Source organism: Pelecanus crispus, chromosome 1, assembly GCF_030463565.1.
Source record: "Pelecanus crispus isolate bPelCri1 chromosome 1, bPelCri1.pri, whole genome shotgun sequence".
In the NCBI taxonomy this organism is placed as follows: domain Eukaryota; kingdom Metazoa; phylum Chordata; class Aves; order Pelecaniformes; family Pelecanidae; genus Pelecanus; species Pelecanus crispus.
Window position 1 is genome coordinate 30835456 of NC_134643.1, and position 26554 is coordinate 30862009.

Below are 26554 nucleotides of genomic sequence, written 5' to 3' on the forward strand. Positions count from 1 at the left end.
GAGCCATCTTTAACCAACATCTGCCTTCACCTCCCAGATCCCCATGACTTCTGGATTTGCTTTCCCTCCATGTGGGATGTGCCCTGCTCCCAGCACAACAGCTTAACACAGCATTTTCTCATGCTCCACCAGAAAGCTGTCCCTTTGTAACAAGGGTTTCTCTTGCCTAACTCTACCCTTGTAATACAGAGAATAGAGTGCAATCCATCTGATGTATTTTAGACTTGTGGTTCAGAATGAGATGATCTGCTCTTTTTCTCACCGTTGACTGTGATGGGAAACTAGCGTAGTTATATGTCGCTTCAGTCTAGATGACTACATTTTGTTGAACAAAATTAGAGCACTGGTTCTCAGCTTACACATACGATGACAAATGGATTTATGCTGAACCAACAGTTGAACACTGAATGAATTCCAAAGTCCACGGACTACTTCTAAGCAGTCTGTGACAGCTCTTAAGAGAAAAGCAAGTTCTTAAATGTTATATAGCAATATACTCCTGTAACATCTCTAAGAGAAAGCACAGGCAGAAAAGGTTAAAGACTACAGGACTGGATCTTTTTTACAACAATGATGATGGTGTCGCATTGTTTACTCCTAAGAAAAAATCATAAATCAGAGTGTAAGAATAGGCCCTGACCATGAACACACTATAGCCATCCTGTACCACATATTATAAATCTGCTTCCCAGTCTGGTATTGTGTTTAATTTTCATGGCTTTCAGAGAATTCTTTGCTATATTAGACAGACTACTAAAGTGCCTGCTCTTGCTGGCTTCGTAGCCGCTTCCTTGTCCTTCAGATTTTAACATTAAGAATGACTTTAAAAGTCATTGCTTATGTCACTGTGGGTACATATATTTAACAACAGAAAAGGGATAGCTGGAGAGGTCTGCTTAGCTTAGCTGACTGTGACATGAAAAGTGCAGCTTGAAGTCGTAACTTTAATAATCACCCAAAATGCCAATTTTTAAAAGTGAAACTAACCCCAAAGATGAGCACCAACACAAAGTTATCATTCACAGGAAAAAAAAAGAAAAAATTGTGTCGCACCTGAGCTCTGTGCGAGTTTTCTGCTCAAGAATAAATTTTATCTGAAGCAAGTCACATGCTTGAAATGGTGCGATTTTGGTTTTAAATAACTGTATTTTCCAGTGGCTGCAGACCTTGGGGCTTGATCAGGCTGTTGCTGAGGCTAATTTTGTGGTTTGGCCACCAATTCCAGTGACTTATAGGAAGTGCCCAAAAAAGAAGAACCCAAACTTTGACAACAGCCTTACAAAATGACTGTAGTCTGCTGTTAAGGGTCTCGAAGACGCGACACGCGTTACGAATCACCCCCATAAATCTATCCCCCAGAAGGATTTATTCGGACTTGAGCGGAAGCTCCCAGGGAAGAAGTTCCTCCGCAACCAAACCTCTCGACCCCAGAACGCGCCGTTCCTCGTCTGCCTTGCAGGCAAAACGAGTTACTTGTGGGGCCAGCCTTCACGTTCCCGCTTCTCCCGGACAAACGTCCATGAAAACTGAAGGGGCGGGAGGGCGGCGGGGCGCGCCTGTTCCGAGTTTTAGCCAAAACCCTTCACGCTTCTTCCTGCATCTCCCGCGCTGGCACCCGAGGAGGGCGGCGGGCGGCGGGCAGCGGGCGGGGAGGCCGGGGGGGAGCGGGCGGGGAGGCCGGCGGCAGCGGGCGGGGAGGCCGGCGGCAGGCCCCTGCGGCGGCCCAGGCCAGAGGCCGCCTCCCGGCGCCGCTGCCGCGGCCCGCCGGCCGCGTGACATCATCAGCACGGCTGGGGGCCGGTGCCCGCCGCCGCCGCGCGGCTCGGGCGCTCCTCGGCGGCGCCGGCCGCTGCCAGCGCCCTCACCCTGCGCGCTGAGGCGGGGGGGCTGCCGGCCCCGCCACGGACGGAACGGGCTTACGTTAAAATTCATCGCGGTCGCCGCGCAGCGCGCTGACAGCTCCGCGCCGGCTCTGGGCTGAACGTCGAGGCGCCGCGTTACCGGCTGCGAGGGGGGAGGCAGCGGAGCCGAGGGGGAAGGTGCGGTGTCCTGACGGCCCCGCGGCAAATCGCGCCCCCCCCCCCCCCCCCGGGCCGCGGCACTCCTTAAGGAGCCCCGCCTGGCTCGGGGCTGAGGAAGAAGGAACTCGCCGGGTGGGAATCGGGAGGAAAGAACAGGAGCCACGGGCGGCAGGACCCGAGCCGCGGCAGCTGAGGAAGCCGCCCGGCCCCTCTCCCGACAGGCTGCGACGCGCACCGCGTCCCCCAGCCCCCATTTGAAGGGAAAGGGGCGGGAGGGGGAGTCCAAAGGCATAAACAAGTAGCGCAGGACCTAAATTCTTCCCCCTCCCTCTCCTCAAGCTTGCTTGCCCAGGCTCGCCAATAAATCCGGCTGGGCTATGCATCGCGATGGGGACGTGCTGCCCGGAGGCTGCCTTCCCCTCGCCGAGGACGCCGCTGCTGAGGCGGCCTTCCCCTCACCGGGGCGGCTGCTGAGGCTGCCGGCCCCCCACTGAGGAGACCGACCCGCCGCGGAGGCCGCCTGGCCCTCAGCGAGGCGGCGAGGCTGCCGTGCCCTCACCGAGGGCTGCGCTACGGGCAGAGACTGTGCCGCTGCGACAGGGGAGGACGGGGCTCGGCGCGCAGGGGGGAGGCGCAGTGAGCATGCGCCGGCCGAGCCGCTGACTGGGTGCTCAGTCAAGGTACCGAGGCAAAAAAAAAAAAAAAAAAAAAAAAAAAGAAGGGGAAAGAAAAAAAAAAGAAAAAAAGAAAGGATTGCGAGAAGGAAGAATGAAGGACGGCGGAGGAAAGTAACAAAGGCTGTGAAAGACCGGCAGGATAAAGCATCCCTCGGTCGGCGGGAAGCAGCGGCTGTGGCATGCGGGGAGCTCCGGCACCAACAGGTAGGAGGAGAGGGGCTGGGGGGGCTGGGGGTGCCGCAGCCGCAGGTGCGTGCGGGGGGGGGCTGCCCCCCTCAGGGAGCGGGTCTGGGGAGGGGGGTGATGCCTGAAGAAGCGGCATGATGGCAGTGTTGGCAGACAATGCCTCTTCCGCTCTCCCGAGCTCCCCGCCGCGGGGGGCTCTCGCATGGCTCCGGCAGATGCGGCTGCCAGGCGGCGGCCGCCGGGCTCCCTTGCAGCGCGGCGCAGCCCGGCCCTGCACGGCCGCGCGCGGGGGGAGCGGGTGTCTTCGTGAGTGTGCCAGTGCGAGCGTGTCAGTGCGTGTGTGTGCGTGTCGGGGTGTGCGTGTGTGTGTGTGTGTGTGTGTGTGCGTGTGCGTGTGTGCGCGCGCGGGGGTAGGGCCGGCCGCGCGGCGGGGACAGCTCCACAGAGGAGGGGAAGCGGCGGGGCTGGCGGGAGGGGGGAGGGGGAGCCTGATTTCATGGTTTTAAAACGATGCCATGATCTGATCAGCCTCTGTTTACACAGCAGCAATCAGGCTCTTTTGTGGACGGTAAGAATGGAAGGATTTTGCTGGGATTCAGTGGGAATATCCTTTGTACACCCGAGGTGGCATAGGAAACACTTCGTGTGAATAACGAAGGAGCCTGATCATGCCTGCTGTGGCTCCTGTCCCTGGCTCTGGAGGGAGGAAAAAAAAAAAAAAAAAACGACAAAACCCCCCAGCAGCAGCAGACCGTTCTTTAATTTATTTTATTTTATTGCATGAAAAGCGTTCCGGTACGATTCACTGGGAGGATTAGTGGGAATTGCGGAGCCCTAATTAGCTAAAAAAAAAAAAAAAATCAATTTATTATATGTTTATTTAAGCATAACCAAAACCATCCCTCCTGAAAGGATGGGCATTATATCTTGGGTGTGTTGCTTATTTTTGCTCAGTATTTACACTGACCGTTGCTTATTATGAATTATGTTGAGGCTTTAAAGATTTGCATTAAAGCGAGGCGGGGGGGGGGAGGAGACCCTAAAGCATAGTGCTGTCGACTGTCTGGCATACCTGTTTATTTGAAAGCCTAAATGATAAAATTATGGTTTATAGGAGGAAGGGAGGGGGATAATGAATACTGTTTCTCTTACAATGTGCATGAACTAACGCAGTGTGATTAATGTGCTTTGGTGACTTGGGTTAAAAAACATAAATTCTGCAGGGTTTCTTTGGGTGTGATCCGTATCAACACAGCAGCTGCCTCTAAAACATTGACAAATACTGTAGCTGTAAAATAAATGTAGGTAATGTCAAAATATCAGCAGTCTTGGGGGATTTTTTAAAAAAGATGTCAGTGATTAACTCTTGGGCTTGCAGACTGGGAATCTTTTGATTCATAAAATCTCTGAGGCTTTAACTGTAAAATTATATATGCTACCAAATATAAGGGACACCGGTCAGTTCTGAAACTGTAACAAGCCAAATCTGTGAGATGCCAATAATCAATCATGGTAAACAGTAAGTGTAAAAAAAAAAAAAAAAGCCTCATGATTTTTAAAAACAAACAATAGTACTCAAATTTACAACTTCATTTGGTTCTCCATAAATTAACATCTTTGTTAGCACTTTCTGACATCATTTCTTGTTAACTTAAGAACTGATAGCTCGATTTTTTTTCAGATATTTTGATGGCATGACAAATCAGAAAGAAGAGGATGTACTGTATGACTAGACACAAGATCAGTTCTGTTTGTGGATTACATTTTCAGTAAGATGTATGGATCTATTTTTTCCTTGTTCTTATATATAGATCATGAGACTTGACTGAGGCAATATACATATCATCCATCCATCTATGGCGAACTACAGCCATGCAGCTGACAACATTTTACAAAATCTCTCTCCTTTAACAGCTTTTCTGAAACTGACTTCCCTGGGTTTCATAATAGGAGTCAGTGTGGTGGGTAACCTTCTGATCTCCATTTTGCTAGTCAAAGATAAGACCTTGCATAGAGCTCCTTACTACTTCCTGTTGGATCTTTGCTGCTCAGATATCCTCAGATCTGCAATTTGTTTCCCATTTGTTTTCACCTCTGTAAAAAATGGCTCTACTTGGACATATGGGACTCTTACTTGCAAAGTGATTGCCTTTTTGGGGGTTTTGTCCTGCTTTCACACTGCTTTCATGTTATTCTGCATAAGCGTCACCAGATACTTAGCTATTGCCCACCACCGTTTTTATACGAAAAGGCTGACCTTCTGGACTTGCTTGGCCGTTATCTGTATGGTGTGGACCCTCTCTGTAGCCATGGCTTTCCCCCCAGTTTTAGATGTGGGCACCTACTCGTTCATTAGGGAGGAAGACCAATGCACTTTCCAGCATCGTTCCTTCAGGGCTAATGATTCCTTGGGATTTATGCTTCTTCTTGCCCTTATCCTCCTAGCCACACAGCTTGTCTACCTCAAGCTGATATTTTTTGTTCACGATCGCAGGAAAATGAAGCCAGTCCAGTTTGTTGCAGCAGTGAGCCAGAACTGGACTTTTCACGGTCCTGGAGCGAGTGGTCAAGCAGCTGCTAATTGGCTGGCTGGATTTGGAAGGGGTCCCACACCTCCAACCTTGTTGGGAATCAGGCAAAACGCGAACACCACAGGCAGGAGAAGGCTACTGGTTTTAGATGAGTTCAAAATGGAGAAGAGAATCAGCAGAATGTTCTACATCATGACATTCCTCTTTCTGACCTTGTGGGGTCCCTATTTGGTAGCCTGTTACTGGAGAGTTTTTGCAAGAGGGCCTGTAGTACCAGGGGGATTTCTAACGGCCGCTGTCTGGATGAGTTTTGCCCAAGCTGGAATCAATCCTTTTGTCTGCATTTTCTCCAACAGGGAGCTGAGGCGCTGTTTCAGCACAACCCTTCTTTACTGCAGAAAATCCAGGTTACCAAGGGAACCTTACTGTGTTATATGAGGGAGCATCTGTAAATCTTTAGCCTTGTGAAACACTACCATTCTCTGCTAAGCAATTGTGGCCTGTAGCCATGTCTTGAGAAGAAAATCAAGAATGGGATGTCAGCAGTTGTAAGGATTTGGGCAACATTCTGCAGTCTTTGCAATAGCTCACCTCTAATCCTATTTTAAACCTAAACATGTTCCTGCTGACCACTGCTGAAGGTTTGTAATTAAGAACAAAGGACTGAACTACTGCCCTGAATTCCTTTATGTGGTTGAAATCTAGATTATGAAAGTAGCAGGTGCTAAGTATCAGTGCTAAATGCTGTGTATATCACTACATAAAATAAGACCATCAAAAAGATTAGCATTGGACATCTTAATAAATTAAGTTGATATGAGGTTAATGTGTTGATAAAACTAATTTTAGACATCTGAAGACCTTTAAAACATTTCATACAAGTATTGTTTTGCAAAGACTGAAAACTGGGGACTCAAGTACTGTAACTGATTAAAGATGTGCCATGCATTATTGGATTATCACACTTACAAATCTGTTTGCCTTGTGAGTAAGTTTTGGGGAGCATTCCAAAGCAGTATTTTTGTTCAGATTTAGACTTTACTTTTTTTTTTTTTTCCCAAATATATTACTCTTTCTAAATACCATTTTCCTTAAGAGTGAAATTACTAACATTCAACTGTATTCTGTGGTTTTTGCTGATTTGGTATAAAGTTTAATAGACTCTTATTTATATTTTTTAAAAAGCTAGATATCGGTCTGTTAGGCAACGTTAATGATAATATCCAGTCATAATTGAACAGTTATAATTATACAGAATAAACACATGTTGCCTTAAAAGGGTTATCTAGTATCTTCCATTTTGTTTAGCATTGAAGCAAATAAGCAAGGAAAATTGAATCAATAACTCTGGTCAGTCATTTGGGAGTGCATGAAAGATCACTTAGTCCTCTTTTTTCCTTTTTACTCCAATGGTTCCCAAAATCAGTATGCACATCACTGGGATGATATGATTTTTTTCTAGGTGTGCCGCCCTTTCTAGTTTGTTCTGAGAAACACAGGCAGTTGATGTATGTTTATATTTTAAGACAGCTGTCATGGGGAGACCGCAGCCTTAGTATGATATCTTGCACAATTTGTGAAGCATTTATTCTACTGAAGGCACAGTCTTGTTTATATTTTCTGCACATTTTGGTGTATTGGTTGTTTTAAATTATTTAAGTTTTAACTTGTGAAAGCATATAATATGATTTCTTAGTATTTTAGAAATACATTAGAGTCTGTGAGTCTTTCCTTCTTTAAGATACAGATGTGTGGATTTCAATATAAAGTTGCATTTGCCAAAATTTACCTGTGTAGCTTGTTAATTTTCTTGGAATAAAATTTTACATTTTTCCAGTTATACAATTAACCTTTTTTATTTTGTCTAGTGAGCTAGCATGAAGTACTGAGAATGTAGCCATTATGAATTATTATCCTTTGCAGTCACTGTATTCCCAAACTGTAAATGCATGAATGATGGGGACCACAGGATTGATAAATGATATTATCTACAGTAGCACTATTGTGTAGTTTATCATAATTACCCATCTATCTGTTCTAATATGTCAGTTATATTTAAAGTTACAACACAGTATTTGACATTAACTTCACAGTTTAATTTTGGAAAATGTGTATATGTGAAGCACAACATCATGAGTTGGTCAATCATAAAGAACATGGAATTTTCTTAATTTTTGGAGAGACAAGACTAGAGGTCTTAATTCAGTATTGGTATATCTTGTCCTTTGTTGTAGTTTTATGACCAGCAAGTTAATATATACATACACAAGCAGCAGTCAATAATGGAAATGCTTAAATTTGTATGATAACATTATACAACATATGCAACAATTCAGAGAGTTGTGTCTATATGTGATCAGACAACTTGATCAAAGATTTAGTGAGCAATCTGTTTGACCTCACTTACACTTTTATACTGAGGTTGATTGGTTGAGAGGCATGGCTTTATATACTGTGTTGAAACAGAAAAATTGCTAAAATAATGAGTCCTCATCAGTACAAGAATGTTTCAGAACGTAATTTGAAACGGGACCAATAAACTTCTACCAAAAGGACTTTTTTATTACACAGAAAAAGGCTTTGAAATTAAGGTAGTTAAGCAATTGTCAAAGATAGCAAGAGTGAATAAAAACTGAATCGTATGTTGAGAAAAATTCTGAAAGTTATCCCACTTAAGTTTATTAAAAGGTTGATTGGCAATAACTTCAGTCTAATTTCTATAAAATAGTAACCTTTACAAGGAACATTGATATTACATATTGTAATAAAGAAGTACATATAAATAAAGTTGTAAATAGTGTTATAGTTGTAGAAGTAGTCGGTTCTGAAGATTAGACAGAAAATTTTCAACTATGAAATTTCAAAAGCTGCAATTCTGGGGCCTGACCTAACTCCTAATAAAGTCAGTTGGTGTTTTCCCATTAACTTCATTTGGAGCAGAAGCAGGCCCTAACATTTCTATAGTACTATGCTTCTGAAATACTAAGAAGGCTGTATTTACTATGCAGTGGGAAAAGAAAAAAAAAATAAAAGCAATTTAAAATTATTTCCCTGGAAGTTTTGCAAGCAGTAACTGATGTAAATTAAAATAATAAACAGTAAATAAGTCTGAAAGCAAATATTTTGCTAAATGTTTTTCTTTTGATATGAATATAATTCCTTTGGCTAGCTGAAAAATACGCAACTGTATTACTACCTGACAGAGGAGAGGTACTTTCTTTTAAGTGAATTTTTGTAATTGTTCCAGTGAGAAGTTTTGTGACCAAAGTATTTCCTTTTATTTTCTCCACTGTTAAAAGAACAAGGGGATGTTCAGTGAAATTAAAAGGCAACATATGAAGTAACGTTTTATGCAAAGTTATTACTCACTGGCACAGGATGTCAAGCAGTTTAGAGAGATTCCTACAAGAATTATATGTATACATGAATTAAAGCAGTGCTTGCAGTTTTTGTCATCTGTGTCATTTTGATCCTAGTCAGCATATCAAACCTAATGTATTAGGGTATAAATTCAAAGGAGCAAGAAGGTTTATTCCAATTCAGTACACTGTTGTGTCACAGTATGAAAAGCCTTTTGCTTTCATTTTAGTACGGGAGTTAAGCTGTTACCAAAGCTAGAATACAGGGCTGGTAGGTTACTCTTTTACTTTTCAGAGCAGCAAAGAATATCACACTATATCTGCATTGATCTGTAATGCTCATGGGTAATGTCAAGTTAGTAGTTTTAATTTTCCTGGTGGCGGAAAAAAAGAGTAAGAAGAGATTCCCTGGAGAAAAGGCTGTCTGCCCTTGTTGCTCTCCTGCCCTCTGTTGCCCCCACTGGCCCTTTGGCAGCCTCTCTATCAATCTTTCTTCAAGATTAAATGTTTCGCATACTGAGTCTTGTATTTCTCCTGCTCCTTAAGAAGTGTCTCAGCCATCCCTCCTCCCCAGTAGATAAGCTCCTGCAGCAGCTTCCCCAGGTTTGTCAGTGTCTGGGTTCCCTTCCTGAAGACGGAGAGAGACCGCCAGCTCCTTCCAGCTGCCTTTGTAGATCATGGAGTCAGCATTCCATGATGCTTGGCTAGCACACTGGGTATCTCTGTCTTTTGGCTTTCGTCATGAAGTAGATGCTATCTAGGTATGCAGAGAAAAATGAAAATGGGGAGGGGGCAGCAGGAAACAACTTCCCCTCTCCCAACTCCTTCATAAAGAAACCACTGCCCAAGAGCATATGATTTTTTTAAAGCATGGTGCTAGTGACCCTCTAAATGAATAAAATGTACAGTTAGCCAATTAATGCTAATTAATTGGCTAATTAATACTGGGCTTGGTACAGATGCAAAATATTATTGCAAAATGGCTTTCCATCAGTCTCTAGCCCTTTGGGGCAGAGGAGTCCACTGTATCTATCTGCTTTTAAGCGCATTGAGTTTGTTCACTTCTGTGGTTTCGCTTTGCCTTTCAAGCATGTGAACATTTTACTTACATTAATAGGAGTCCAGTCTTGCAGCAAGGTGTTACTACTCATGGGTTTAAAAAAATAAAGTAAAAGGGAACTCTGATGATTTTTGAGGTGAATTAGAGAGGTATTTTGACAAACAGTTGTTATTTAGTAAATGTCAAATAAAACTGTGGGTTGCTGGGCTCTTTCATAGTTATGCATTCAGCTCTCAATTATTGAAAATAGAAATGGAGTAGACTAACCTGCGTAAAGCTAAAACATAAGTAATACAAAGCATATACACATTAGATAAGAACTTCCTGTGTTTATTATACTTATCGAGGAATGAAGTTAAGCTGAAGTAAAAAGTGAGATCAGAAATTCAAAGAAAAATGGTGGGTGGTTTTCCTTTTTTTCTACTTTGTTTTAGCATAGCACTGCTAATCTGCAACCTGGGTTACACACCCACAGACAACTGAGACTTGACTGTACAATTCTGCATACCACATAGACAACTTCCTTCTAGTTTATATTCATTGAGAGCTGTGTAAGTGCACACTACTAATCTGATTGACTTTTCAGAGAAAAGAGAAGGCTCATTCTGAGATACCGTTCTTCAAAACTAAAATTCAATATATGTTCTCTGCTTTTGTTTACTGAAGTGATTTTGAGTGCGAAGAAATCGGTGATCTAAATCAGTAATGATCATAAGCATTCTCTGGCCATGACTATTAACAACAGGACAAGATGGCATTTTGCAATGCATATGACAGCAACAAATCAAAGAGTTTGATACTACACACCATGACTTTCCTTGAGTGGCCTGAAAATAGCTCATGCTTTATATTTAGAAAAAAATACGATGAAGCTGTCCATTTAAATGGATAAAGTCTTCAGCTAGCCAGCGTGGAAAAAGAGGGGTGAATTTTAAAGATTGCTCATTATAAATAGTGAAGAGTTTTTGTCGTGTTTTTTGTTCAGCTGAACTGTGTAATTACATAAGTATATGATGATCGAAGGAGTGCCACAGTAAATAAGTTAGATTTTTTAATAGTCTAAAAAGGAAATAAGTAACAACAATCTTCAGCCATTTGAAGTGAAGTAAAATAATTGCAGTTGTCCATACGTTTCATAAAATTTAGATAACAAAACAATTATTGCCATTTCCAGTACTTAGAGATTTTATGTACCTGATGCATTTAAAGAACAATGCCTTTAGACAGTGAGTTGGCTGATGCAGCCCAGTGAGTTATTCTTCACATCACAGGTTTTGTACTGTGCTTTGTATTTAATAAGCACAAGAGATATAAAACCAGAATTCATCTGATATAATCTTCAACAAACTCTGCATTAGCTACAACAAAACTTCTCCAAATATTAGGCAAATTACTGTCTCCAGAGATTATTCAAAATTATCCCTGTGCTTATTCATGAAAAGTCTACTTCACCTTTGTTAAAGAGCCATCTATTTAAAGATGTCTATGTTTTTCATCCCTTCATTGGTTGGCTAAGACAAGTTCTGTAATGTGGAATTAAAAATCCCAAGTATGAAATGATCCATTTGAATTTCAATTATTATGCTACCTATATGTGACATTGTTGCAGTCATATTTTAAATAAACCCACAAAGTTTATGGTTGAAGCATGTAACTGATCACTTATGATGCAAAAAACCAAAAAACAATCACATACTTCCAATTCATTCTTTCTCTTATTTCCATGGAATGTTAACGTTTCAATTTTAGGAATGCAAAGGCAAACTCTGAAAGACAAGTATGTTGGAGGGGAAAGAAAGAATAGCCAGAAATACACCTGTTAAGGTCATCTTTGCAATGAAGAAGGTTATCATATATGCATTGTATTTTCTGCATGGTTATAATCTACAAGCTTGCCTACTTTTTGCCAGTGTGTATATGCGGTATAGGTACAATTCTCATGCCACCATTAACTGCAGCATTTCCTGAGCCCTTTTATTTTCATTCTGTAACTGTCAAGCTCAGGCATGCTAACATCTTTATGCAAGTTGAAGAAATTGCTAAAAATAGAAAGGTTGGCACTGTAATAATCTTGGCGGATCAGGCCCTTGAGATAGTTTAAGAGGGTGGCACAGATACTTGATGACTACTCTGGGCAGCAGGTTGGAGGATACAACAAAGTTTTCACCCCTGTTTATAGGCCAGTTAAAATCATACTGTTGTCCCGTAGTGAAACCACCTCCCGTGGAACTGGCCCACCACAGGCCTGTGACCCACTTCATGTTGAGTTTAAGCAGGACTTTGGTTGTGTGTACCCTGAGTACTAACAGGTGAAATTTAACAGTGAACAGAGATAAGAAATGCCTAGACAACGTTTGTAGGCTACAGACAGGTGGTATGGTGGTATGTGCTTGTCTTCTCAAAACAGAAGAAGTAACAGAAGAAGCAGAGGCCCAGAGGTAAACATTTCCTGTGAGCTGGTTGGTATTTCATGCCCTGTTGGCCCTTCAGAAGTGACTGAGAAGATCTGGTTTATTCTTGATTTGGGTTTTTTTTTTTTAAAAATGCTTGCCATCTCAGCTACTCCATTCCATCCCACCTATTACCAGTTGAGCATTTGATTTTATGCTTAATCAAGTTTGCATATTCTTTAAAATACATATTTAATAGTAAAATGGATTTGTAGCTTTGCACTGATTGTGGAAGTATGTATCAGTATATGTGCTTGCTCATTTCCATAAGCATTTCCTGTATTACAGACACACAAATCCTATTTTTGAAATTAAGGCACTCTACAATTATGTGTTTCCTGAATTCTCTGTGAAGGCCCTTAAGCTTTGGAAATTTCTCCTATTTGATCCAAAACACTCAATGCAGATTATTAGGGTACACCGCAGGGAACATTTGATTTCTCCAACTGCAGGACTGTTTGGACATTGTGAAGACTGGAATTGTATATTTAGCTCCTGTGTAATAATTTATGGTAATGACTGTGCAATAGAATCGATAATGGTGGGACTGCTAGAATAGGATAGTTCGGTAACTGCAACTTTAAATTACATCGTAAGACATCTAGCACAAAGGAGAAATGCTCCTTTTGTAAGATGATTATGTAAATGGAAAGTAAACACACACACAAATGACTACAGTTCTATAGGATTTTGATTAACATATTCAGTCATAGCTATAGCAAGATGGGCATAAAGCAAAAAAGAAAAAGAGAAAGTAGCATACCATTTGATATGTAATCCTTGTAACTTTGGCTCGATTCCTGCAATCCCTGCTCAAGGAAAATTTTCCCTCTCTTTTGTGGAAACTTGTCTCAATAAAGACTATAAGATCTTGATAATTTTTATAAGTGCTCATGTTTTTTACTTGACTAGTTCTCAGTGAGAGCATGACATAGCAGGACTTTAAATGTAATCTCTCTTATAGTCTATGTGCAAAAGCAATCTTTTGATTGGTTTCAAGAGGGACCATATATGCGTGTATAGAGAGACTTTTCTCAGACTCTCCAAAATAATGTAATGTAGTTGACACCAAGCAGGGACAGCTCAAGCCCTGGTGGAGGGCACAGAGTATCCCACTAGAATACCATAAGTAGGTATAAAGTCCGATGCGAGGAAGGTGAGGGACATTAAGTAATAGTTTCCTATGCTAATAGTTGTGAACAATGCTTTTGGACTCATTTGTAAACCTCCTTGTAAGTTCCTAGAGTGGTGGTAAGGGCATCTGCAATAAGCTGGGTTGTAGCCGAGTCCTTATCCCCACTTCTTTACGTAGGGGCAGACTGGAAGCAGTACACATTATAAGCTGGTTCCTGCCCAAAGCACCTTGCGTGGTAGCAATATTCACTAAACTCAGCAGCCTAAGGATTTACTCCAGATGGATTATTTGGTCACAGTCAAATTTTTGAGGCTTGTTTTTCTTTCAGTGTTTTCTGCGAGTAGTTTCTGTTCTTAATAGGTGGAAAGAAGTGCATGTAAAGGGAATGAATGGGTTGAGCAAATCCTTTTCAGCCCAAACTTAGTGTGAGGAATTTCATACGGATGGAGATAGGTATGGAAGCCCCTCACAGTTTTACGATATCTCTCAGACTCTCTTGTATTTCAATGTAGTTAGCATATACGCACAACAAAGGGCTCAAATGGTCTGCCCCAGTCAGCATTCAGTCTCTCCAATGTAAATCTCCAGAAAGACAGACGCCATTTTTTGTGGAGACTCTTCTATATAGATGACCGTCCTCTACAAGGCACATTGTCACAAAAGCTGAGATTTGTTGTATCCTTTTGTATTGGAGAAAACAATTCAATTTTGTATCTTTTGTATTAAAATTTTGGCTTAAGTTTGCTTCTTAGCGTTCTAACTTAAAGACAGTATCACAGAAAAGCCCATTTCCCCCTCCCAACCAGGAAGACCACCAGTCTAACTGGTAAACACAGTATTGGTGGGAATATTGTGATCCCTTGGCATCAGTTAAATAAATGCTGATACAATAACAATTATTGCAATATTTGATTATATGAAACCCTGAAGGGGTTAATTTCCTGCTTTGACATTTTCATTATGCAAATATCCTCATCCCATTTCATGCAAGACAGGTTTGGCAAATGTGGATGCTTTGGGTGGTATTGACATCTAAGTTCTGCCATCTAAGGACAAGTGCTGGCTGCTAAATAATTTATTCATTTAAAGTTCAGAAGAGACTGTGTAAAACTAGGTACCACAAAAAAACAAGCAATGTTTTCTTAAGTCATGTATGTGATCCATTAAACATTGGCTTTGGTACCTGGGTATTGTCAGACTTAGCATTCAAACCTAATACAGAATTAGAAACCAAGTTGTCAAGATAATTTCTAGTCACTGAATATAACTATGAAATGTTATTGTTATATATATTCTACTGGACTGCTTCTTTGCATATATTGAAAAAGTATATATGATAAGACTCACTTGGAAAAGCCTTGACCATACTGAAATTAGTAATAAAATGCCCGTTGCTTTCAGTGAAGGCAGGATTCTACACATCAACAATTTCTAAAGACAATGGATTTATGCCATACAATGGATGTATACATTACACTCATGTATGCCCATCATGTCTAAGAAATGAGTTTTTAAGGCCCAGTTCACATTCATAAGCTTTTTAGTTCTGTTTTCTTTATGTCAAGGTCTTCATATTATGCTTCCAGCATTGAAATCTGAACTCCTGTTGTAATTTGTATTTATATAACCATGTTGCTTAATAGCCCCTTTAGAGATAAGTACCCCTTTGTATTAGGTTCTGTGAAAAAGCAGCCTCTGTCTAAAAACAATTAAAATGTAACACAAGATGGGTACAGACAAGTGGGATTCCAAGGAAATTATGAGACAGTGCTGGTGAGCATGATGGGCAAGGAGATTCCAGCATATTGGCACTTTTTTTTTTTTTTTGAAGGGAGAGAGATTATTGAAAAGGAAAGCTTTAAAAGAATTGAAAAATAACAAGGGGATGGATTCTCAGAAAAGAAGAGCAGCTTGGGAGAAAGTACAAAAGCTGTTTTCTGAAAATCTAATTGTCAGTGATAATTGTCAGTGATAGCCTGTCAACATGAGCAGATTGGAACCTCTTGATAAAGAAGGAAAGATGATAGGCCAGGAAGAGCAGAATGAAGTTGCATCAAAGCTGAAGGTGGAACAGCAAATAACTACTGATTCACAGCATTGGGTAGCAAGGGGCCATTAAAGGTCATGTTGAAAGTAAGGTTCAATGAAAACAGTTGGTGAAAGCCAAGGAGATTGACTCCAGGTAGTGATTGCAGTCAGTCAGCTTAAAAAGGAAGGGTAGAATAAGATGGAAGAATAGTTGCCAAAATAAGTGGGATACAGACCCCCTCCCTTTTTTTTTTTTTTCCCCAAATTAAGGAAGAGACTGCATGATGCCTGAATTATTATGGGAGGAAAGAGAGGACAGAAGAAGGTGATGAAACCATCAAAGGAGTGGTTGAGGGACAGGACTGGATATGGGAAGGGGTCGGGAGGGGGTGAGGATAGCTGAAGGGAAGGCTGACAGAAAGACCAAATTTGGATGAAGGTCCTTGGAGTAAAGTGGAGAGATGTAGATTTGAGATTCCAGGAGATGGAGGACTCTGGGAAAGATGGAAAGGATGACGGTAACAAGAAAGGGGAATGACATCAGTCAGGGAAAGGGAGGGACGAAGAAGCGAAGAGCAGCCGTGTTGCAGGAGGATGGCAAGAGCCAACAGTGAGGGTCACCCAGACAGGAACAGGTTGTTGTTGTCTAGTAGAGGTTCTGCTTATCAGTGACATTGTGCTAACCCATGGCAAAAGGAAGCAATGCCAAGGGATTCCAACATTAGTGAGGTCTGGGCAACTGCGGTCTCAGTGCTCTCCGTGTCTTGTAGCCAGTATTACATATAAGTTCAGCAGGAGCTTGAAGAAAGTTTGAGTAGTATCCATTATTTACTATTCTTTCCTTTCTAACATTTTAACAGGATTTTCTGTTCTACTTCCACATTCTTTTTCTTGCTCTTTTTGTAACGTTACTCTACTAAGAAAAACTACATGTTCTTCCTAAGTGACACTATGTATTTAGAGTATGTTGGCCCAGCAATTTTGGTAACTTTCAGACTGAATGATAGCTTTTCAGAACAGTGAAAGTGCAGTTTCTGTGCAATTTGAGAGCACTGCAGTGTTTTATTATCATTATCTCCCGTAATGGTGATATCTTGGTCTGGTGAAGTGACCATTAGGATGAAAGCCAGTAACTTCCAGGTTCTCGTTGCAGCTTTGCCACTAACATCATTGCACGGGTGACCTTGGGTGATTCACATAGGCCAACTTTTCAGCTATCCACTAATTTTAAGCAATCCAAGGCATTTTGGGTTCCCAGTTTAAGACACTAGTGAATCAATTCCCAAGGGAATGCAGCATGCATAAGTATAGATTATGTTAATGTGGTAGGTATATAGGAGATAAAACTGATCAAAAATGTTCTATTTAACTTGTTTTGCCAAGTCTTGGCCTTCTGCAGGAAATTTCACCTTCCACTTCTCAGACTCTGCCTTCCTGAGAAACTGAAAATATTCTGTGAAAAAAAGTTCTATTTCCTGACCACTCTTTAAGATTAGGGCTAACAGTATTTCCGGATAGTCTTCCAAAAATAAGGTACCAGATTAGCGGTCAGCTTGAAGATGTGGGTTGAAAACTTTTTTTCTGCATGGTTTGCCAGTTGAGTAAAATGGTTAATAATATAACTTACTTGAAGGATGAGAGACTTAATTATGTAATGTTTCTAGATTTCTGAAACTTGTTGTAAATCAGGATTTACCCCCTGTAATTGACAAGGCCATGGTAAGATGCCCACAACCGCCCTAGGCAAGCAAATAATTGTTAGAATTTTTTTCAGTTAAAGGTTGATAAGACAGCGTGGTGGTCAGCTTTCATTGCTGACAGTAGGCTGCAGCCCAAAAGTTTGGAGTCAACTGTGACAGATGATTTGGGATGTTCAGATAACCTCATCTTGCCAAGAGATATGTTCATTAAGTTGTCAAAGAACTGAAATGTATGCATTGCCCATCCATCTGGCATATAATTTAAATACAGCTGAATTCCTGACCTCAGATATGATATAAGCATTTCTGAGTAGACATGACTGAGAAATTTGCATAAACAGAGGCTCTTAGAATAAAAATGCATTTTAAAAGGAGAGTAAAAAAACACTTCTGAGATCTAGAGACTCGTGACAACATTGATAGATGGTAACATACTCAAATAAAAAAATATTTTACTGAGTACTAAATAATATTTTTAAAATGTTTGCACAGGATTTTTAGTACAATTAATAAAGTCTCTCTGTAGCCTGAAGAAAGGTGTCAGCAGTTGAAGTGCCTGAAACTGAGATACTGAATTCATCACAATGAGTTTTCTGAGGGCTGAATAGATAATCTGCATGATTTTAAATATTAAAAGCCTTTGTCAGGGTAGATGTGCCTGCAAAAATGCAAGCTGGCAGTTACACATGATTAAGTCACAGTTGTCTGGGCAATTCCATATCTGGGTTACCACAAAATATTATAAATAAAACCCAGTATTGATACCTGATTTTTTTTAAAAAAAATTACTTCTGTCAAGCAGCAATGCTGTAATCAGGTGGATTTTAGCAACGTTATTTTAACACCTTAATGTTTGAAACCCGATCATACCAATACAATGTTAGAACCCAAACCTGCAAAACCTGGGTGAAATGTAATGAGCCTATGGGAACAGTAGCACTGTGGAGGATAAGTGTGTCCCTTGGGGGTCTGTATGAGCAACCTAGGTTCCCTTGACTGTCAGCGGAGCTTCAGCAAACAGATTTATGATTTCATTGATAGGTTTGGAGAGAGGTTCTCTGAATTCTGGAGGCTTTCAATGTAGACACCTAAATTAGAGCCTGAAGCTTGATGGTGAACACCCTTGCAGTCTTTCTTCAGGTCTCTCTGTGAGAACACTGCCTTACTCTCAAGACTGAATGTAACAAAAAGGGAAGACTCATTCTTTATTTGTGCAGGAGGGCTGGTGCATGAATTTAAACTTCTACACAAGCAGATGGCAATATTTTCTTTTCCACTCCCTTTTCTCGGTATGGAGCACATCACTGTCTTCAAGTCACGAATCTGGGGATATGTTTATCAAGAGAGCTAATAGCAAAGCCTCCCTCTGCTGTATGAGCAGTTTAAAGAGCAATGCATTTCTCACAGTCTTATGAACATTTTGAAAACCTGCTTCACTTGTGAGCACTTCTGAACAGCCTGTCAATAGCTGTACCTGCCAGTGATACTCTTGTGGATACCTATGGGACACCCATGTCACCAGTGTGGGTGCAAGTGACCCTCCCTTCTAGTAGATCCTCAAAATCCACAAGGAATTTAGTAGTTTCATAGCGCAGAGTCTTCTGCCAGCACTCATATGAAGAATGTAAATGCAGACCTGTAATGTTTTGCTACCGGAGGTATAGGTATTAGCTATTTCTATGGCAATTGTCCTATCACCACTTCCTCTGCACAGGTACTGCCCGACTGTCGTTTTTTTTCCTTTCTCCTTTTCCAGTTGCTACAGCCTTGAGACTTTGTGTTCTTGGAGGAAAACAAATGCAGAACTCAACCATGTTTGTCTGTATTCAACAAAAATTCAGCAAATACAAATTCATGTCCTGAGCTAGCTCCATTTGATGCCCTTGTGCTTGCTTCCAAGTGTCTCATTGTAGGAGGGCAGAGTTCATTCCAAGGTGAAAACTTAGGTTTACCCTGTCAAGACTGCTTAAATCTATAAACATCTGCAGCATCTGGTCTTTAGTCTATCTTTGTTGTTCAGTGGTATGGAGGCTCAAGAACAACCTAAAACACGAAGTGCTCCATAACCCTTGTTCTGTCCATCATAGGTCTTTGCTTCAGCTCACAATGACCATCGCATAGTACCTTCGAAGGTACACCTATCATCTAGCAAAGAATCCAAACTGACTGGTATTCTGGGATACTGTTGGTGGACTCAAGCCATGCTATGGTTATGCCTGTCCTATTGCTACAGCTTGAAGGGCATGTTTAAAAAAGGTGGCATGCCAGCTCTTGAAAGCTTCCTCCTGAATGCAGACTTGCATCTGAACAGTTCAAGCTGTGGCTGTAAGCCACACACAGCTCACAAGGTGATTTCTACAGTCTGAGGGGGTGAGCAAGTGCTTCTATAGTCAGGAACTGTGGTAGCATGGGCATGTCCTTAGCTAACTGGTTGACTAGTCAGGATACTCATACCTTTGCTCATGCCTCTAACCCAAGCAGCACACTGAGCAGCAAGAGTTGTCTCTGAGGACCAAGGAAAGAATAAACTGTGGGCACTGCAGGGTGGGCAAAGGGAGAACTGCAGCGGGAGGAAGGAGATGGACGTTGGATTTCAGTGTGAAAGAGGAGGACATGCAGATGACAGAAATTATAGTGTCAGGAGGCAGGGTAGCTGGGAGCAGTGTGGATGGTTGGGGAACAGAGATGATGTGGACAGACTCCAAGAAACATAGAGGTCTTGGGGCAAGGAGCAGAAGAAATACATGGGCAGGTAGGCACGGGGGTCTGAGTGGGAGAGCATGGTGGTTTGAAAGGCTGCTGAAATGTAACCATTCATTAGTAGCCATTCTGTGCATTGAGAGGTAAGTTTAGACACAGCCAAGGTGTTTTTGGTTTAAGGGGAAATGTGAAACGTGCTTAAAAAATGAGATAAATGCAGCGAGAAAGTTCTCAAGGAGTATGGGGGTCAGTGGCAATTGGGCCCGGTGATGCTGTTTTTTCCAGGCCAGCTAGCAATTCTGCTGCACACCCCATCAAGGGCAGGACAAGGCAGAGGGAAGGTATGGGGGCCATACTTGAAGGAGGAGTGTGATTTGATGCTTCCCCTGCAGCCTCTCTCAGTGTGCTCCTGCGAGGCCTTAATTGGAACTGAAAACTGCTGCTCCTTCGCAGAACTCCTGAGGGAGAAGGGGAACAGCATTGCCTTGCGCCCTCATTGGGATGATCTCTTTCCTTCTTTTCCCCCATGTGACACAAGCAGGGAAATTAATATTCCAACCCATTGAGCCTGCTTGGTGAATCTGGCACAGCATTATTTAAGATGACTGAGATTTAAAATTTTTTTTTTAATTGATTCCATCTAACTCAGCATTTGAAAAACCTTGAAGATCATATTATGTGTGCAAGCACAGTTAATTTGTTTGTTGCAAGGAGCCCAGTCATAAAATGTGTCTATCCAAGGCCATTGTGGAATTAAGACTTAAGCCATTCAAGCAAGTCTGCATGTGAGTAAATAACATTCAGGCTCCTGGTGCCCGAAAGAGAGTGAGCCCAGAGAACCGCGCTTTCAGCACAACGCTGCCCTCTGGAGCTTTCTGCATCACTCTCACCGCAAACCAAACAAAGGACATAAAGGAGAAAAAGAGAGAAAAATAGGCCTTGGTCTCCAATGGAAAAATGAATAGCACAGTGCCCACCGTGCAATGAGTAATGAAAGCAGCTATACTGAAAAAGCAATGGAAGTATAAAGACATTCATCCCCATCACAAACACCAACAAATATTTTTCAGCATTGAATGGAAGGTGGAAAGAAATTGAGAATTTTAAACAGACCTGGAAAGAATGACATACAGTAACAAAAATGCTTTTTAATTTTGCTTAAAGGTGTTGGCAGCATTCTAACAAAGAAAAATCAACAAGCTCTTGGGAAGGAAAAAAATAATTTGCTCTCTCAAAAATCTATTTTAGAGGCAGATCTGTTTCTGCTATGCATCCTTTCACATTTTGATAGTGTTTGTGTCAACGCAAAGATGATATGTTATCCTGTGCTGTCAAGAGCTTACCAAAATAAACCTCATCAACAAAGCATTAAATAATAATATCACCTTTCCCCTGAAGTTTTGATATTCTCTGTGATGTACTTATGCATATTTTTAAAAGAACTTAAATTATTGATTCCCTCCTTCCATCAAACCTGTCTAACCAGTGAAGTGTATATAGAATGCAGTCCTGTACTAAGCTCTGTTAAAGAACAACGGACATTCCTTAATTGAAAGCATAGGCTTGTTAGAAGTGGATTTCTTGAATTTATGAAGGGCCTAATCTTGCAAATACAACCTATAACCAGTAACAACTCATCACTGCTGGTATTTCTGATAGCGGATATTATTCTCAGTAATACGTGTGCAAAGAATTGGATTCAAGGATGCAAGAACCACATTCCAATACCTGCTTGTCCACCCAGTATTTTTCTATTGAAGGAAAAGCTGAGGTTGGAAGGGACCTCTGGAGATGGTCTAGTCCAAACACCTGCTCAAAGGAGGGTCAGCTAGAAGAGGTTGTTCAGGGCCACATCCAGTCAGGTTTCGAGTGCTTCCAGGTATGGAGGGTCCACAGCCTGTTTAGGCAACTTGTTTCAGTGTTTGACCACCCTCACAATAAACAAGTTTTTTCTTACTTTTAAGTGGTATTTCCTGTTTTTCAGTTTGTGCCCATTGCCTCTCATCCTGTCACTAAGAGTCTGACTCCCGTCTTCTTTACTCCCCCAAACAGGCATTTATACACACTGATAAGATCCGTCCTTAAGCAGTCCCAGCTAAGTAATCCCAACTCTCTCAGCCTCTCCCCATATGCCAGGTGATCCAAGCCCTTAATTATCTTTGCAGCTCTTTGTTGGGCTCTCTCCAGTATGTCCATGTCTCTTTTGTACTGGGAAGCCCCGCGCTGCATCCAGCACTCCAGATGTATCTCACCAGTGCCAAGTAGAGGGGAAGGATCACCTCCCTCAACCTGCTGGCAAAACTCCTCCTAGAGCAGCCCCGGACACTGTTGGCCTTCTTTGCCACGGGGGCTTATTGCTGGTGCATGTTCAATTTGGGGTCCATCAGGATCCCAAGGGCCTTTTCTGCAAAGCAGCTTTCCAATCAGTCAGCCCCTAGGCTGTACCAGTGCCTGGGGCTCTTCCTCCTGAGAGGCATTCATAGTGCAATTCAACATTATCAGGATAGTAGCTGCTAATGTTTGAAAAGAACTGAAATAATGACTTGGGAATAAATGACTTGTGTTACTGTAGTTGAAAGAAAGGTTATTTGAATACCAGTAGACTAAGGGGAATGGATTGCAACAAACAGAAATGGCAAGAAAAGGGAAGCAGTGGTCCCCTGGTGAGTGAATGTGTGATTATAGAAAGAGAACTCCTGAATGATTCAGTCAGGGCTTGATCTAGTACCTATTTAAGCCAGTGAGAGCTTCCCCATGGTTTTGGGGGGCACTGAAGGAAGCCAAAATGTATCATGAAGAAAGGAAGAAAAGTTGCATAACAATTTTTGTCTCTATCCTGCTAATAATAAGCATGCAGCAAAGTAAGCTTCTAGAAATAATGGGAAATTCTGAAGACATTTCATAAACTGAATTTAGAGTACTAAAAATGTAAAAATGTCAAGTAAGAGCATTAGTAGTCTTAGCCTCAGTGAGATAAACAATTGTTTAGCTGCAAACAATTAATTAGGTACATAAATGTTTGTTTGACTGATACATATATGGGAAAGGATATCCAAAGTAAATAAGAACGCAGAAATTCTACTGTCCTCTCTCCATTACTTGGGGAATAAAAACTGGCTTGGTACTACAAGACTGAAATTCATGTAAGTGTCTTAGGCAGTTGACTGCTGTGCAAGTAGTGAAGAAAGAGAACTAATTATACATTTAACCCGATGAAGCTAGTTTTGAAATACCGATGCCAACGTTGCAGTATATAATAGAGCTAGTAATAATTAGCAGGTCTCATCCTTAGTGCAGATGAACAAGTTTGATAACATGTTTTAATTTCACTTCAGATCCAAATGGATAGCGTGGATCAGCTTGGCCGATCTGTGTATGTGTGTATCAAAAAGACTCTTAAAAGCTGCTTTTCCCTTAACAAACTGAATTTCGCCAATACTTTATTTTGTAAAATTTATGACACAGAAGCTGGAATTCAAATACCTTTTCCTCTTTACAGAATGCAAGTTGGAATAAAGTTGGAATACAAAGTTTGTGGAGTACATGTCCTGGTTAGGTGGGAGACAGGATTTGAATTTAGGACTATGGATTAGGGCTGCTTTTGGAAGATACTTATGAAGCAGATTGGTCCCTTCATTCCTGTCCTAAAATAGAAATAGATCAGAGCAATCTGAGGTGTTTGTTTTCATGTCAATGTTTTATTATAAAACCTAAATTTCCTATACAGCATTCAAAAGTTTACTTATTTCATACTTTCATTAATAATTAATCTTAAACCTCTAGATGGGAGCTCTTCTCTTTCCAAGGCGAAGAGTTCTTCACCTCCCATGCTCACTATGCACAGCATTGTGTATTTGCTGTACAGATACACTGAAAAAAAGTTTAAACTTCTTATTTCTGAGTGTCCTTCCAGATAAGATTGCAAAAGTAGAAACCAGTTATCAAAAATCCCTGCAGGACTTACTTTGTTTCTTACCATTGTTTATACAATTATCTCTATCATCTAGCCACATTTTGGTGGATGCCAGCTTTTTTACTTGACATCTTTTACTCAAGATCTTTAGATCTTGTGATTTCTAGTTTAAATACCTTCAGATGCAAAATCTTTAAAGTGTTCCTTTCTAGGTTTGGATAGTCAAATTTGTCTTAAGTCAAGCTTTCTCACCGATAGCATTGTTATCATTCTCTGATCATTAAAGGAGTGGAAGGTCTTGTCCTCAAGGATATCAGTTTAAGTCCACCTCTGTGTATGTATTTAGCTAACTCAGAGGACCTGATGTGGCTCCTAGTGATTAATAACGAAGTTCTCCAGAAACTGGCATCTTCACCGAGGTCTACAGTATATCTAATTGAGTTGGCCCTACTGAATTTAATATTGAGATCCCCAACACACCAAAATTAAGTACAATTTTAAGTATAGTTATTAAATTATACTTTCATTTTACTAGGAAATATGGGCATGCAACACTTTAGTGACACATGAGATGAAGGATTATTAATATCTCAACTCAATTTAGAACAATTTACAACTTTTCTTTAGAAATAGAATGGCATTATTTAGAAAAAAAAGAACAATTATTTGAATTTTTACCCAATATAGGCTAAGAGCAAGTCCTTATTTGTCGTAGGTCCTCTGATACTAGTGAAATCAGTATATAGTTGAGGATGTGGACTATTATCTAGGCACACTGCCAGCAAACTAAATGACTTCAGTAATATCAAGTAGAGAACCAAAATTACTATGGAGATGACCATAATTTAGGCACTGGAATGTCTAAAGATAAGGCAGCTATTTCATACTTGTTGATTCAGAGGAGTGGCAACAGACCTGTAGAGAGTATATCAAATTAATGGGAAGAAGGTGCCTACCCAGAGAGCAACGAAGAAAGCCTACAAACTGAGCAAAGTAAGTTAGAGCTCGCTGGTAAGTGACAATGGGCACAGAAACGCTCCTCTGACCTCCTGTCCCGGGAGGCTCTCCGGTCCTGTCAAGATCCAGAGCACAAAATCCTCTCCTGAGGAAGGCTGATTCTTTTAAAACAGGGCTTTGGGGATGATTAAAGATCTGATAATTCAATCTCTCCTCAGTTTGAGCGAATTCAAGCCTTCAGTTCCTTCATCCGATGCCCCAAGATGAGTCTATGGAACAATCTTGTTTAAACAGTGCTGTGAGACTGATGAAACCAAAAGGAAAGCAAGCATGGAGGAATTTGGCATTATAGCCTAGTGAATATAGCTCATTGCTAAGAGGTGTGTGTCCTAGGTTATAGCCTACCTGATAAACTCCAAAATCATTGCTGATAATCTTGGACCACTGTCTGCAGAAAGAGTTTATGCTGGGTGAATACTTCTAAGGGTTTACTCAAGTTACAAACTGGTTAGCCTGGTATCAATCAGGATAGATAAAGAAACAGCTAGAAAAACATAGATAATAATTAGTCCCAATTATGAGATTTGTCATTGGATTAATGAATGATTAATCCTGGTGAAGAAAAGTTTTAATTGACCTGTACTTCAATACTTCTGACTAAACTACAAATGTAATTGTTAAAAGCAGTATCAGAGATGTAACACACTTATTAATCTTTGGTACATCATTTGACCTAGACTTGTACAACTTTCTGCTTAAGAAACAGGATACAAAAATAACTGATGAAAGTTATTAAAATCTAGGTAACTGACAGTGTGAAACTGTAGACTCTGAATCCTCATCAAATAGAAAAAAATTTACTGCAGCCTTCAAGGATTTGTTCTTGGCCTCACATGGTTTCATTTTTTTATCAGTGACTTGGAAGAAAAAAAAATCATGATTGAGAAAGTTTACAGGGATTGAGGGAGCAGTAAACAATAAGGCTGACAGGTCACTGATAGAATTTGGATTGTGTTTTTGAGCAGCCACAAGTGAACAATATGCATTTCTGTTCAGTTTATTGGCTCATACTTAAAGATCAGGAGCTCTGTACTAATGAGCAATCACTTCCATGATGACTTACTGTCCTGGTAATCAGCCAGGCATCACTTCCCAGTGCACAGGTGTGGCTGAAGGGGCCAAATGAAATCCTTCAGTATTTAAACAAAGCCATGTGGAAGAGGAGTAAAGAGGCCTCTTGCTTGCACATTTGGTACAGATGTGACTGCCACCAGAATGCTGTGACCAATTTCTGGCAGAGTAAGTGCTGAAAAATTGATCAATATTTAGAGAAGCCCACAGCAGCACTTAAAAGAAATTTGTGAAAAGACTATTAAGCCTGAAAGGCTAGAGGAACTGTTTTATTTGAGACTATTGCTTAATCCCATCCAGGGAAAAAATTATTTAGCTGAAAGATCCACAGAAGGGCCAATGAAACAGCAACTCTACCAAAATCCCTTGGTCGGTTGGTGTGTTTACAGGGAGGGTTAGGAATGTAGTGTCTTAATGCTGGAGCCCTGTTGGAGTGAGTGGTTCTGCGGTAGCAAAAGCTTGTAAGGACAGTCTAAATTAAAGAAAGGATCCCATGACTTGGCCCCTCACTGCTATTCCTGCTATGCAGTGCTAGGTGAACAAAAGAAACAGAAGGTCAGATTAGATAATCATTTTACAGTCTTGGTGCTTATCTGAACTGTATGTTTATCATACCCTACTTTAAGCATTTGTATCAGCAGAATTATTTTCTAACCTCATTAGAACAAAATGTCCTAAAACATTTAATATTTCATATGTCTCATCA

The 26554-nt window shown here is 41.0% G+C and overlaps 1 protein-coding gene across 1 annotated transcript; it reads left to right on the top strand.

The window, feature by feature from the left end:
• The first annotated feature begins 4740 nt into the window (after positions 1 to 4740).
• GPR85 (G protein-coupled receptor 85) lies at positions 4741 to 5853 on the top strand. The gene has a single exon (XM_009487327.2). It carries the CDS (start codon positions 4741 to 4743, stop codon positions 5851 to 5853), a length of 1113 nt encoding a protein of 370 aa, XP_009485602.1.
• The last annotated feature ends 20701 nt before the right edge of the window (positions 5854 to 26554 follow it).

What these genes read in the sequence shown, in the direction of transcription:
- GPR85 (XM_009487327.2), top strand. Translation starts at nt 4,741, where the DNA reads ATGGCGAACTACAGCCATGCAGCTGACAACATTTTACAAAATCTCTCT.